Source organism: Rhinichthys klamathensis, unplaced genomic scaffold (assembly GCF_029890125.1).
Source record: "Rhinichthys klamathensis goyatoka isolate OS25496 unplaced genomic scaffold, OSU_Roscu_1.1 h1tg000107l_1, whole genome shotgun sequence".
NCBI classification, from domain to species: domain Eukaryota; kingdom Metazoa; phylum Chordata; class Actinopteri; order Cypriniformes; family Leuciscidae; genus Rhinichthys; species Rhinichthys klamathensis.
Genome location: NW_026606645.1, coordinates 1,186,812 through 1,201,581, shown reverse-complemented (window position 1 = coordinate 1,201,581; position 14,770 = coordinate 1,186,812). Strand labels below are relative to the sequence as shown.

The 14,770-nt window shown below is 38.5% G+C and overlaps 1 protein-coding gene across 3 annotated transcripts in view; it reads left to right on the top strand.

Moving 5' to 3' along the window:
- Positions 1-14,770, top strand: part of gstcd (glutathione S-transferase, C-terminal domain containing) — a 52,481-nt gene that overhangs the window by 27,288 nt on the left and 10,423 nt on the right. For all 3 annotated transcript variants that reach the window (XM_056253580.1, XM_056253581.1, XM_056253582.1), the window contains exons 6-8: positions 8,947-9,062; positions 9,344-9,388; positions 9,823-9,951. In XM_056253580.1, the coding sequence (XP_056109555.1) occupies positions 8,947-9,062; positions 9,344-9,388; positions 9,823-9,951 (290 nt within the window). The remainder of the gene's footprint in view (positions 1-8,946; positions 9,063-9,343; positions 9,389-9,822; positions 9,952-14,770) is intronic.

Sequence of the window (14,770 nt, the reverse complement as noted above, 5' to 3'; positions counted from 1 at the left end):
TGATGCAGCACAACTGTTTTCAACATTGACAATAATCAGAAATGTTTCTTGAGCAGCAAATCATCATATTAGAGTGATTTCTGAAGGATCATGTGACACTGAAGACTGGAGGGATGATGCTGAAAATTCAGCTTTGATCACAGAATAAATTACATTTTAAAATATATTCAAATAGAAAACAGTTATTTTAAATTGCAACATTTCAACAGTACTGTTTTACTGTATTTTTGATCAAATAAATGAAGCCTTGGTGAGAGAGAGATTTCTTTTAAAAACATGAAAAAGATCTTATCGGCTCACAATGTTGCATTGATGCAATCAGATTTATGTTTTCCTATTGTTTTATCTTCTACTACACTCTTAAAAATAAAAGTTCTTTATTGGCATCCATGTCATTTAATATCCATGGAATCTTTCCATTCCACAAGAGGTTCTTCACAGTGGAAAAACAGTTCTTCAGATTAATGAAATGTTCTTCGCACTAAGAAAAGTTGTACTTTTAGGAACTGTTCACTGAAAGGTACTTTGGGGAACCCAAAGGTAGCCGATCTATAATCATCTCTATTCCAGTAAATATGAAGTTCAGTACATCCCTATACGTTATGATATTGTTAGAATGGTATGTTTGTGATAAGAATTGATGTAGGTGGAGCCCATGCCATTGTGTACCGCAGGTGACCATACTGAGAAATGTCAGTTTATTAAAACAACCTGTTTCTTCATTAATTGAACTGGGGGAAATCATATGAAAGGGCACATAAACAAGGATCTAAAGTATTGGGAAAAAGCAATATCATGAGAAAAATAATTGCAATATTGATATGTGATTTTTATCAGTACAGCCCAGGATATTTTCTCATTTGTTTCATCCTTTTTCCCCCCCAACAAATCTCACTTGCGTCTCAATCATCTGTGTCTCCACTATCACAAGCTCTGTGTGTCTTAAAGGACTGCAGGGTGTTTTGGACCAAACCTGGGTATCTTGGGTAAATTAAAAACTCTGCCTGATCAATATATCTTATTATTCTATGAAACTCTTCCTGGTTTTTCCAACAACGCTCTCAGGACCAGAATCATGTTCTGCAGAAAACATCTTTTGTAGGAATTTCCCCACTTAGTATTATTTTTAGAGTTGTTTTAATAGTATTACCAGTCACTTTTTGGTGACACCTCCATGTGTTAGGTAGGTACGCATGTATTTATGTTTCTTAGTTTTATTTTATTTCACTTTATTTGCTTGCATGCTTGTCTGCTGCTTTATTTACTGTAGTTTTTTATTTTAACATATTTTCAGCCATTTTGCTACTTTTGATTTGGCAATAGTGAGAAAACAGCAAATTATTGCGTTATTCTCATAAATACCATGTTCAAAGTTTTGGAGCATGACTCCATGTTGGCAGAGGCTATTTACATTAACTCTGCCCACTACTGTCTGATTGAGCCAGACAAAATTACAACATTTTGAGAGAATCAGTGGCGTGGACAGTGAGGGTATGTTTGACCCGAGTTCGAATCCGCCTTTTACCAAACTCATTCTTCTCCCTTTTTCCATCGCATATCCGCTTGGAGTAGCGTTTATTTTAGATCAAAATTTAGAAAATATTCAGGAATCAACATTTATCAATCTCTATTTCTATAGAACTATAATTTAAAAACAACACAATCCGTCCAAAGTGCTTTACACTCTCAACATTAACAAAAAGACAAATAAAAATTAAGTAGAAATATAAATAAAGTGCATAACAGATTTTTGTTAGTGGGAAATAGAATCTAACAACTATTATACGCTTAGAAAATACAATTTGTTGCTATTTATAATCAAATATCATCTATCACTTTTTCAGCCACTTTGTCTATTCAATGCTTTACTTATATGCCACATGTTAATAACAATTAATTATCTTCTTTTGGACTTTTAGCTAATCTGGATGTGCTTTTATTAATAAATTACATAATCAGCATATCATAAGCAATTCATTTTAGAATTTTTATCCGTCAACATCTCTGGTAAAAACCAAAACATCATTGTTCATTGGAAGGATTGCAGATTTTCAGAAGGATTTGATTCTCTTGATGTAGGAGAGACAGCAGGCCGACATTCCTCTGGATTTATGCCTCTCAGAGACGCACTGCAAACGTGCTCTCGGTTAATGAGTTGCATCTTCGCTGCATTCCACATATCTGCTCCTCTCTGATAGCGCGCCTGCCATTCGGATCCTGTTAGAGAAAGAAAACATGCAAATTCCACAGGCGTTCTTTGCAAAAGAAATCTGCATGTTTGTCTTTTCTTCCTCACCTGAGCCTGATTGATTCTTTTGTTGCCTGTCAGAATCATAGACATTAATTAATTACCAGGTGTTGATAACACATGATGAACAAATCCGTACAAAGCTTTGTTGGGCTGTTTCATGGTTTTGTTTCCTATTTGGCTCCAGGTAGTTCTTCCGCTCTCATCAGAGAGTCGTGCACAAAATGAGCGCAGCAGTGCACGACAGACGCGTCTGTGATTTATATTACACTGATGGTGTTTCTTCAGCGCTCGGCTCCAAACAGGAAATCTGCTGCAAATTTATTCCCCGTGGCAAGAGAGTGTGGCTGTGTGAAAACAGCCTTCGACTCCAATTAAAGTTTGAGACGACTTGAGTGGCTAGGGAGGGAGAAAAAAGGGTCTAAAATTTTATTTTTGAGAGTATTCCCGCTTTTAACATTTCTCAAACAGCCGTTGAAATAATTCAATCCGTTTAATCACAGCTGAAAGTGGTGCTTGGCTCTCCTCTTTTCAATTTGTGAGCTGTAAGAATGCAAAATGTACCCAATGCCATTTTTAGGTAGGCAGCTTGTTTATACTGATGTTCAGAGCCAAGCGGTGGACAAACCAAACAGAACCAAAATATTTATTCTCATCACTAGACAACCACATGTTCTATTAATCATTTTAAAGGTGCAATGTGTAAAAATTTGGAGTATCTATTAACAGATCCTGGGTGACGTCACTTCTTGTTGACGTTCGAACTATGGTCAAACAAAACTAGTCTCAGCCTCAGACGTCACGCCCACAGAACGTTGGCTAAACGTCTGATGCATATGGTACACTTAACTGGAAACACTTCAGGAATGTCGAAGTTGTCATCTGATTGGTTGAATTTTATCGGATTTCCGGGGGGCGCGAGTGTCGCGTTTGTTTTCGGTCCGCCGGGAAACAAAGCGCAGACGTGTGATTGCGGAAGAAAAACTGTTGTGTTTACATGAGTGACAATGAGCATTTATCAAGATCAGCTAAACGTAGGATTCTCAAAAGTATGCGAGGTTCACGGCATAGACTCTTGAAGTTTTCTTCTCCTTCTTTGATTTTCTATGCTGACTGACTTGTTGCACGCCGGTCTGTTGTTGTGGGGACATTTCCACGCCTCGAAACGTGACGCTGAACGAAACGAACTGTAATTGGTTGTTTTACATGTCGGTCAAACAGCCTTATGGGCGGGCCTTGGCCGAAGAAAGGTGCTATGAATTCCAGACCTTCAGCCGTCAGTCTGAAGGTCTGGCTACGCGAGACTAAACAAAACGGAGGCTAGCTAGACCCTCCCTCCTCCTCATCCGCACACTAACCCCCCAAACCCTTCTTGTCGGTCATTGGCTGGAGCAGTTTGTTATGTTTCGTGATGCGGGTAAGCCCGGTTTGCTTTTGTTGCCGTTTGTGGAGCCTGGGGTGTCTGCAGAGACCGTGTTTTTTTACAGTGTGTTCAGGGGACAGGCAGCCAGCGGATAGTGAGGAGATGTTTGCTGTATGTGACAAAAAAAGTTTTGGCCATGACATCGCTTAGAGCACCTTTAACAGAAATGCAATATGACATCCATAACTATTAGGGGTGGAACGGTACCGAACCGAAACGGTACGGGCGTCACGGTTCGGTGCACGAATTTACACGGAGAATACACGGTATAAAAATAAATAAAACCCGCGTGGAAATTAATTAATGTAATGCGGAACTACTGTTAGATACGCGGGTTCTTTAGGGACACCTAATCTGTACCATCGGCTTTGCTCTGAACGCGCGTTCACTTCAAACGTTGGCTTATACGTGCGTCCTATTCGCTTTGGACTAGCGTCGAACTAGACGCGATAGACGCGAATTTAACGCTCTATTCGCGTTTGGTGTGACCGCATAATGAACAGGCTGCGATGTCAAGATTGCAATGCTGGAGTGTGTGTGTTTGTGTGTGTGTGTGAGAGAGAGGCGCGGCCGCGATCGAACAGTGGAAACATAAAAAACATACTCCGTCATTTTTGTTCATACAGATCATTAAACCTGCAAAGTGTTTACTTATATTTGTGTACACTCGCAATAAAACACAACATTGTGCTTTTGTCACACTGTAAACTCTTGTCAAACTGTAACCTACAACTGTCACCCAACCAAAATCTCTCTCTCTCTCTCACACACACACACACACGCACACTGTTTTAAAAGCAAAACATATTTATCCAACTCCATTTCAAAACAGTCTGTGGGTCCCATCTTTTGGACATTCATCGCATTGGTTTTCATTTCTCGTCCTCGGAGCACTAATCTTAAACATTCTACATTGATTAAAAAAGAAAATCGAATGCGTTATTAATGGTAGTATTATTTTATACAGAAATCAATTATTTATAATTCAGATGAGAATAATGTTACATTGTTAATTAATAATGTTAATTAAAATTAAGGAAAACAAATATATTGATCTGAAATATAGCAAATTAATTTTAAATTAATTCAGGTACAATTACCAAACATATCGCAAGGTCTTTTTGTCTTTTTATTAATTTAATTAATAAACTAATTATATAAAACTATTGTCAGTGCACTACAAATAAACTGGTTCTATGCCTTTATTAATAAAACTTATTTAAAAAATACAATGCCTTCTGCATTTTTGTTTTGCTTTTCCCTCCATTGTACCGAAATCGTACCGAACCGTGATGTCTGAACCGAGGTATGAACCGAACCGTGACTTCTGTGTACCGTTCCACCCCTAATAACTATGTTTTCAGTGGCGTATAAAGAACTTGCTTAATAAACTGTAATGTATTTATTACCTTAGAATGAGACATTTATATCTACATAACCGCGGGCACCCCCTTCTATGAAGGTCGACACATTGTGACGTCATGTTTCTATCGTAGCCGACAGCGAACAAACAGCCCTACAGAGCGTGTTTCGTTCATACCTTGAAAGAGAAGCAGCAGAAAGCTAGAAGCTAGCCATAAACACAGTGAGTAGTGACTTTTCCCTTGTCAGTGGTGTAAAATATGTAGTTGGATTGTTTCATGTAACTTAGTTCTTCTCCCTCGCTGTGTTATGGCTTTGCTATGTGGGGATAAATGTGCTGGTTAAGTTCGTGAGACAGCTGATTAGTAGGCTACTCTTGTCATTGACCGGAAAACAGTTACAGGAATCACCAACCCGTCGATCTTCGAAGCATTTTAAGTCGATCGTGAAGAGTTTTCAAAATCAGAGAAAAAAAGCCTATTGTGTGTAGTAAGTGGTGTCTAGGGGATGCGGAGGCGCGTGCGCTGTTACAATCATGTCATTTTTGCCGCGCGCACCTTTGGGCTCATGCGGACGCGTCGAGTATAAACAAGGCTTTACGCTTTAACCAGCTCAGCCACAGTAACAGCTCATATTTAGCCAGCTAAACTTTTACTACCCTGTTAGAAAACATATATAGTTGCATAGTTTCATGTGGTTCTTCTCCCTCGCTGTATTATGGGTTTGCTATGTGGGGAGAAATGTGCTGGTTATGTTCGTGAGACAATCAGCTGATTACTATTATTATATGATATATTAAGACCCTTGGCCCTGATCCTCACCTGACTATGGCTTTGTAAACTTTATCCATGATGTGGTTTATAATGGACTGTGGTACAGAAACAGTGACAATGTTACACACTCTTGGCTTACTCTGGCTATTCTCTGCTGTCTCAGACGACGATATGTTTGTCCCGTTTTAGCCACCGTAGCTTCTTCGAAAGGGAGGGGTGAGCAGTGGGCTGAGCCCTTAGTGCAACTCGCAACCGAACCGCTAGATGTCGCTAAAATCTACACACTGCACCTTTAATTATACAGCAGTTCATTATTATTATAACCTAACATATTGTGCATGGTAACAACAATGCATGTCTTGTGTGACTTCATGCATGTTACAACAGAATATTACCTCAATTTATAAATGTATAACCATTTTTTTCTCTTGACCATGGCTTTGTTTTCAGTCATTTGTGTGACTGCAATTACAAAGTAATGATTTAAAGCTTCAGTCCGTAACTTTTTGGGGTTAAACAAATTATCCAAAATAAATTTTTGAGCAAGTACATAACCAGCCAGTGTTCATAACTCTCTGCTGTCATTACGTCACATCTGTACACATAAAGAAGAGTCTCGGCTAGTCGGCTATATTGCGTGTGAGGATGTTGGAGGTGGAGATTTATAGCCTTTTCTCACAGCACTTGATATAATTAAACTTTTCAATTTGATGGCGGATCCAGAAAGGTTCAAATGACAATCACCAGTGACAACTGGAGATTCACCCGTTGTAAAATGCAAAAGAGTTTGGAAAAAGAGACTGCAACCGGACCCATGCGAAAACAGGGATACATATCTGAAGGGCATTAAATGTAGTCATGCAATGCAGATGTGGTTAACATTAACAATTTAAAAGAACAAAGTATAATTTGCAAGGTTTGACGTGAAAAGTGGATGTTACTTAATTGTTCAGATGACATTTTACGGTGAAAATTCTTATATTGGTCATACTTCCAAAAAGTAGAATCTGTGATTGCGAATGACAGTATCCACACCGGCTCGGCGACTGACAGCCGCACAATCTCCTCAAAACCATGCCGAGGCACAACCCACGTAAAGTTGATAATTCCGCGAATGACTGCAATTGCAGATCTCGAACAGAGATGGCGACAAAGAGGGAAAACTGCGGACTGCAGCTTAAAATATTTTAATGTCCATACTGTTGTGAAATGTTAGTGCTCACTGTACATATAATTATATTATATTATATTACATTATATTATTTAGTGCAGTCAAATCGATTAATCGCGATTAGTCACATCTAACAAAAGTTTATAGATATGTGTGTATTTTTTATATATATATATATATATATATATATATATATATATATATATATATATATATATATAAACACACACTTGTATTTACAAACTTTTGTTAGATGTGACTAATCGCGATTAATCGATTTGACAGCACTAAATAATACTACTATTTAATACTAAATAATTTGTTTAAGTTAAAAATAATTTTAATTTAAGAGAATAATAAATACATAAATTGATGGTTTAATTTAATACTATTTTATTATAATAGAAGATATATATATATATATAATATATTTACAAACTTTTTTTTAATTTTACTTATTATAATACAAGATATACACTCACCGGCCACTTTATTAGGTACCCCATGCTAGTAACGGGTTGGACCCCCTTTTGCCTTCAGAACTGCCTCAATTCTTCGTGGCATAGATTCAACAAGGTGCTGGAAGCATTCCTCAGGGAGTTTGGTCCATATTGACATGATGGCATCACACAGTTGCCGCAGATTTGTCGGCTGCACATCCATGATGCGAATCTCCCGTTCCACCACATCCCAAAGATGCTCTATTGGGTTGAGATCTGGTGACTGTGGAGGCCATTTTAGTACAGTGAACTCATTGTCATGTTCAAGAAACCAATTTGAAATGATTAGAGCTTTGTGACATGGTGGAAGTAGCCATCAGAGGATGGGTACATGGTGGCCATAAAGGGATGGACATGGTCAGAAACAATGCTCAGGTAGGCCGTGGCATTTAAACGATGCCCAATTGGCACTAAGGGGCCAAAAGTGTGCCAGGAAAACATCCCCCACACCATTACACCACCACCACCAGCCTGCACAGTGGTAACAAGGCATGATGGTTCCATGTTCTCATTCTGTTTACGCCAAATTCTGACTCTAACATCTGAATGTCTCAACAGAAATCGAGACTCATCAGACCAGGCAACATTTTTCCAGTCTTCAACTGTTCAATTTTGGTGAGCTCTTGCAAATTGTAGCCTCTTTTTTCCTATTTGTAGTGGAGATGAGTGGTACCCGGTGGAGTCTTCTGCTGTTGTAGCCCAGCCGCCTCAAGGTTGTGCGTGTTGTGGCTTCACAAATGCTTTGCTGCATACCTCGGTTGTAACGAGTGGTTATTTCAGTCACTGTTGCCCTTCTATCAGCTCGAACCAGTCTGGCCATTCTCCTCTGACCTCTGGCATCAACAAGGCATTTCCGCCCACAGAACTGCCGCTCACTGGATGTTTTTTCTTTTTCGGACCATTCTCTGTAAACCCTAGAGATGGTTGTGCTTGAAAATCCCAGTAGATTAGCAGTTTCTGAAATACTCAGACCAGCCCTTCTGGCACCAACAATCATGCCACGTTCAAAGTCACTCAAATCACCTTTCTTCCCCATACTGATGCTCGGTTTGAACTGCAGGAGATTGTCTTGACCATGTCTACATGCCTAAATGCACTGAGTTGCCACCATGTGATTGGCTGCTTAGAAATTAAGTGTTAACGAGCAGTTGGACAGGTGTACCTAATAAAGTGGCCGGTGAGTGTATATAAACACGCATATATTTACAAACTTTTTATTTTATTTTACTTATTTATTTTTGCCAACAAAACTAATTAGTAATTTCCCAAATAAACCTATTCAGGCTGATGGACTGATTCCGATGTGGGTTTAGTTTGCGTTAATGATTGGCTGTACATTATCACGCATCTACTGGATTATGTAACATTTGTAACTTGGACACACATTTCTATTTTGGCTATGGTTAAGAGTCTTGTTGCAGTGTGTTGCTGTTGGCAGTTTCGGTGTTAACATTCCCTTGTCTCCAAAGGTAAGATGTCAGACGCCCGCGCCGTGCGCAAACAACAACAACTCAACAACCTGCTTGCCATGGTGACGGATCTGGCCCACCCGGGGAACACTGTGGTGGATTTCTGCAGCGGGGGGGTAGGTTACCTTCTGACATGTTAAAAACGTCTTGGACTTGTTTCTGTTTTCTTACGGGACTCAGTCAGTAAGCATCTGTTCTCCTCCGTTGTCACCTCGTGTAATCTTTGGGAGTGCTCTTGTTATTCTGTGCATACATATAAGCCCTGACGTTACAGCTTTTGGGCAACAGGTCAATATTCTTCTGTGCGCCTGTGTTCTCTTGAGCTTGATCTGAGGAGCTCTTTGAGGTCTGTTTCTCCCAAGTTCTTTAGCAGCTTTTTCTTCGTTTGTTTTCTCAGGGGCACGTTGGGATTGTTTTGGCGTACACGCTTCCTAAATGTCAGGTAAGACTTTCTGATTTGTTCAAGTGTAGCAAGTTCAGGTTAACAGAATCAAAGAAAAGAAACAAAATCTGCCTTCCTCCCTGGTGAGCTCATTTGTAGACACTGGAAAAATAAACTGATTCCACACTATTGTTGTTTTTTGTCTCCCTAAGCCCTTGTTGGGAAAATTGTGCTTTTACAAATGCGGATAGGAAAATCAACTCAATACTAGAATACTCTTTGAGTGCTAATACATATTTAATGGTTCAGTGGATTATTAGGTAGTTATTTAGAAGATGTGCTTCTCATTCTCTGCTGATTTTCGTTCCTTTTAATGAAATGGCTTTTCAAAGAGCAATTCGAGATGAATCAATGAGCAATTTGGCAATGAACCAGTGAGTTGTAAGAGATATAATAGCAGCATGGTGAAATATCCCATTTTTGTCATTGATCAGGTTATTCTCATTGAAAATAAAGAGGAGTCTCTGGTCAGGGCCAGAGACCGAAGTGCTCAGCTTGGATTGACAAACATGGGCTTCATCCAGACAAACCTCGACTACTTCACCGGAAACTTCAATATCGGGGTGAGAACCGTCTTATATAAAACATACATGATATTTGTGAAGTGTTTCTCTTGGAAGTGTGTGTGTGTATATATATATATAGAGAGAGATAGATTGTTGTTCACGGTGCATATTAATATGTATGAATTAGTTAGCTTTTGAAAATTCATGCATGTTTCTGATACTCCAAACTAAAGTCATGTGTTTGGAGGGTGTTTAATGGCTGTTATGAAGTTGATTTTAGGTTTATAATCATTTCTCATAACATTAAGAAAGGTTTAGCTATTAAAATAGCATTGGAGTCTCTCAGATGCCAAATAGTACATGAGGGTTTAATATTTCATTGTGTATCTTGGTGTTAAATCTTTCAAAAATTTTGTTTAATTCTAGTTTTACATTAGATAGATTTCAATGTGGCCTCAGACATTTGGATCCCACTGCAGCCTTTCGTCTATAATTGCTTTTGTTAATGTTTGCTTTCAGCGCTTGTTCTTGCAATGAGCAGTTTCAATAATTTCACATACATTTTTGTCCATAAGGTATGGATATCTCTTCATTTGCATTGCAAAGCCTGTTTAAAAGGATGGATTCTGGCACTCTGTAGTTGTTGCTTGTTTGATTCTCCCTGCCATCCATATTAATTATGCAGTTCACCCTCACGTTTGTCCTTTAAATCCTTTCAAAAGAGAATGCGTTGCTCATTACTGCATTTTGAGTGATGAAATTGGCTCCTCGACAACTTGACAACATTTAAGATTACATTTAATGTTAAATGAGACTGATTGTGGAACAATGATATTATTAATAGTCATTTACACACATTTGTTTTGTGTTCTCTTATTTTTTAATTCGGTCAAATATTGTAACCACAAGCATAATATAAATTAGACAGCAAATTTATATTATGCAATCTAGTTGGATTGTATATTTGTTAAGAGCACTCCCTAATCATATTTGAGGTAGACCGAAATATATTTACTTTAATCTATTTAAATTTAACCAAATTGTTTATTTTTCATACAGCACTGGCGAATTGTTTTGGCTTGTTAAACCGTGAAACCGTAGAAACCGTGCGAGGTTTGTTTTTTTGTTACAGTTTGCCAATGTGGTGAAGGCGGAAAAAACGTAATTCAATCTATATTCTCTGAAAACAAGTCTTATCTTACACAATTGTGCATTTTAAGTATGTTTAGGTATTTTTACAAAAAAAAAAAGATTAAAATACTGATTAAAATGATAAAACTGAGGAAGTATGTACTTTCTGCAGTTCTTATATTTGTTTCAGGAGGTAATGAGATGTTTCTTTCTGCCAGAGACCTGCAGCCTCTGGCCTCGTATCCACAGAGAGCTGCAGCTGCAGTATTGAGCTTCACACACTGCTCCGTTGTGTGTGTGTGTGTGGGGTGGTTATTTTCTTCCGACACAGAGTCTTTATCAGACCTTCACTGGTTCCCAAATCTAATACCTGTATCTATGTAGAGTTTCTTTTGGGCACCTACCACAATCATTAAAAATAAGAATGTCAATGAGATTCATAATGGGATTCATATCAAACAGTCAACAATTTAAAAAAAATAATTTTAATATACAAGGTTTATCTAGAAAGAAGTATTTTTTTCCCCCTCCAGACCTCCATGTGGGGATGAAATATTCCTCCACTAAAAGCTTTCTCTTTCATGTAAATCTGACTTTTTTAGCACCTGTGACAAGTGGACATTAAACCATGTATATTGTTAAACATTAGATAACCTCCAATTTGTCACGTTATGCAGCAGCGGACAGAGATTTGTCTCTAGAGTCTTGTCCTATTGAAAAGTGTTGCAAATAAACAAGGTAATCTAATATAAAAGATCTAGGTGTATATTTAGTTGTGATAGTCTTTTTTTCCCCATTGTGATGTACACTCACCTAAAGGATTATTAGGAACACCTGTTCAATTTCTCATTAATGCAATTATCTAATCAACCAATCACATGGCAGTTGCTTCAATGCATTTAGGGGTGTGGTCCTGGTCAAGACAATCTCCTGAACTCCAAACTGAATGTCAGAATGGGAAAGAAAGGTGATTTAAGCAATTTTGAGCGTGTCATGGTTGTTGGTGCCAGACGGGCCGGTCTGAGTATTTCACAATCTGCTCAGTTACTGGGATTTTCACACACAACCATTTCTAGGGTTTACAAAGAATGGTGTGAAAAGGGAAAAACATCCAGTATGCGGCAGTCCTGTGGGCGAAAATGCCTTTTTGATGCTAGAGGTCAGAGGAGAATGGGCCGACTGATTCAAGCTGATAGAAGAGCAACTTTGACTGCAATAACCACTCGTTACAACTGAGGTATGCAGCAAAGCATTTGTGAAGCCACAACACACACAACCTTGAGGCGGATGGGCTACAACAGCAGAAGACCCCACCGGGTACCACTCATCTCCACTACAAATAGCAAAAAGAGGCTACAATTTGCAAGAGCTCACCAAAATTGGACAGTTGAAGACTGGAAAAATGTTGCCTGGTCTGATGAGTCTCGATTTCTGTTGAGACATTCAGATGGTAGAGTCAGAATTTGGCGTAAACCGAATGAGAACATGGATCCATCATGCCTTGTTACCACTGTGCAGGCTGGTGGTAGTGGTGTAATGGTGTGGGGGATGTTTTCTTGGCACACTTTAGGCCCCTTAGTGCCAATTGGACATCGTTTAAATGCCACGGCCTACCTGAGCATTGTTTCTGACCATGTCCATCCCTTTATGGCCACCATGTACCCATCCTCTGATGGCTACTTCCAGCAGGATAATGCACCATGTCACAAAGCTCGAATCATTTCAAATTGGTTTCTTGAACATGACAATGAGTTCACTGTACTAAAATGGCCCCCACAGTCACCAGATCTCAACCCAATAGAGCATCTTTGGGATGTGGTGGAACGGGAGCTTCGTGCCCTGGATGTGCATCCCACAAATTTACATCAACTGCAAGATGCTATCCTATCAATATGGGCCAACATTTCTAAAGAATGCTTTCAGCACCTTGTTGAATCAATGCCACATAGAATTAAGGCAGTTCTGAAGGTGAAAGGGGGTCAAACACAGTATTAGTATGGTGTTCCTAATAAGCCTTTAGGTGAGTGTATATTCAAGTGAAATTGCTTCTTGTACAAGAAAAAATGTTGGGCGGGTCTTGATTTTGTCCATCGGGAATTGATTGGATGGTTGTGGTTTGCTATTGGTGGATCTCGTGTGAGTGACAGGTTGCTCCGCCCTCACGCCAGTAAACACGTCATTAGAGAAGAAAATAACTGCAAGAGGGAGGGGAAGTTTTTTGATTATAGATTATGAGGGCACATGAATTAAAAAAAAATATGTACATGTATAAGTCACTTATGGATGCGATATTCCATAAAAAAATTATTGTCAAGGGTTTAGAACGAACTACATAGTGTTATTTTATGTGTATCTCGGTCATGAAACAAGTTGAAAATATCAAGGACATTATACAATTGTGATTTACAGGCTTGGAAATGAATAATTCGACATTGAAGCGGTTGTGAATCAGTCTAAATATAAACGATTCATTGCTAAATTGGTATGAATTTGAATTATTTTAAAACTTACACAGCGATTAGCAAGCAGACGTTCAAGATTGTTAACCTGTTTGGGCAATGAGAAAGCTCTGGAAAGTGATTGTGTTTGTTGTGTTGGTATAAAGACGGATTTAGTGAATTTGAAATTTTTATCTTTGAGTTTCTAAGCTATATTGTGTTATCTTGCATAACTCTGCACATATCATCAGCATAAATGGTTAAAAGGTTTGCTTGCTAAAACAGCAGAGCCGGAACTATTGTTTCCCAGTGGGTTAGATGCGTGAAAATAGCTTCTATTCCTTTTTTAAGACAGTCTGTAATAAGGCTTGCAGGCAGCTACACTAGGAAAAATGACTAAACATGGGTAATGATGTGAAAAGAGAAGTTATGGGCTGTTTGCTCAAACTTGATTTGTTGTACCTGTTGAATGATGGTGAAACAAGCACACTGCTGTGTTCGGTGGCTGTGAATAATGAACTTGCATCGTAGTCGTGAAGTTGTGCCTTCCATCCCTCGGGCAAACTACTTAATTATAAAGACAGAAAAAGTTTTTACTCCATTGAATGGAAGAAAAGAAACATCCTCAGCAAAAAAATGAAGACCTACTGCATGAGAAAACCGAATAAAGAATATGCTTTATTATTTTTCCGTTGCTGAATGATTTATACAAGAAAAACTAGCATTGAGGATGACGTTAAGCTCTTTGTCAATGTCTTATATGTTCAGTGCTTTCAGAAAACTTAATTTATTAGATCCTTCAGTACAAGAGACCACACAAAACCATTGCAGATTCCACTTTATTTGCTTGTAAAGGAAAAACAAACTTGAGCTTTGTAACACTGCTTCTTTCCCATGCTAAACAACATTCATCTGATCTTTTGGGAGACGGCCCACCAGCTTTGTCTCATTATGACTAAATTTGTACTGGAGACGGAGCGTCCGACATTCCGATGGAAGACTTGGAATGACTGTGATGTGCTTTTCCAACCTCTTTGCTTTTGTAAAGAATAGATTGTGGCATAATTGCATGCTGCCAAATAATGCTTTACAGTGTTTCTACCGAACATTCGCCCACAAATACTAACAAACAATATGTTGTTTCATTTCTACAGACCTGTTCGCACTAAAAAAAAATATAATCGCCATACAATGTGTTTTTTGTTTGGATCTTATTTTTCATTCCTCGTTTTGTTTTCTCGCTTTTGATTTTGTTTTGACATGGATTGATTTGTTGAACTGTTTTTTTTTTCTTGCTTATTTGTTTT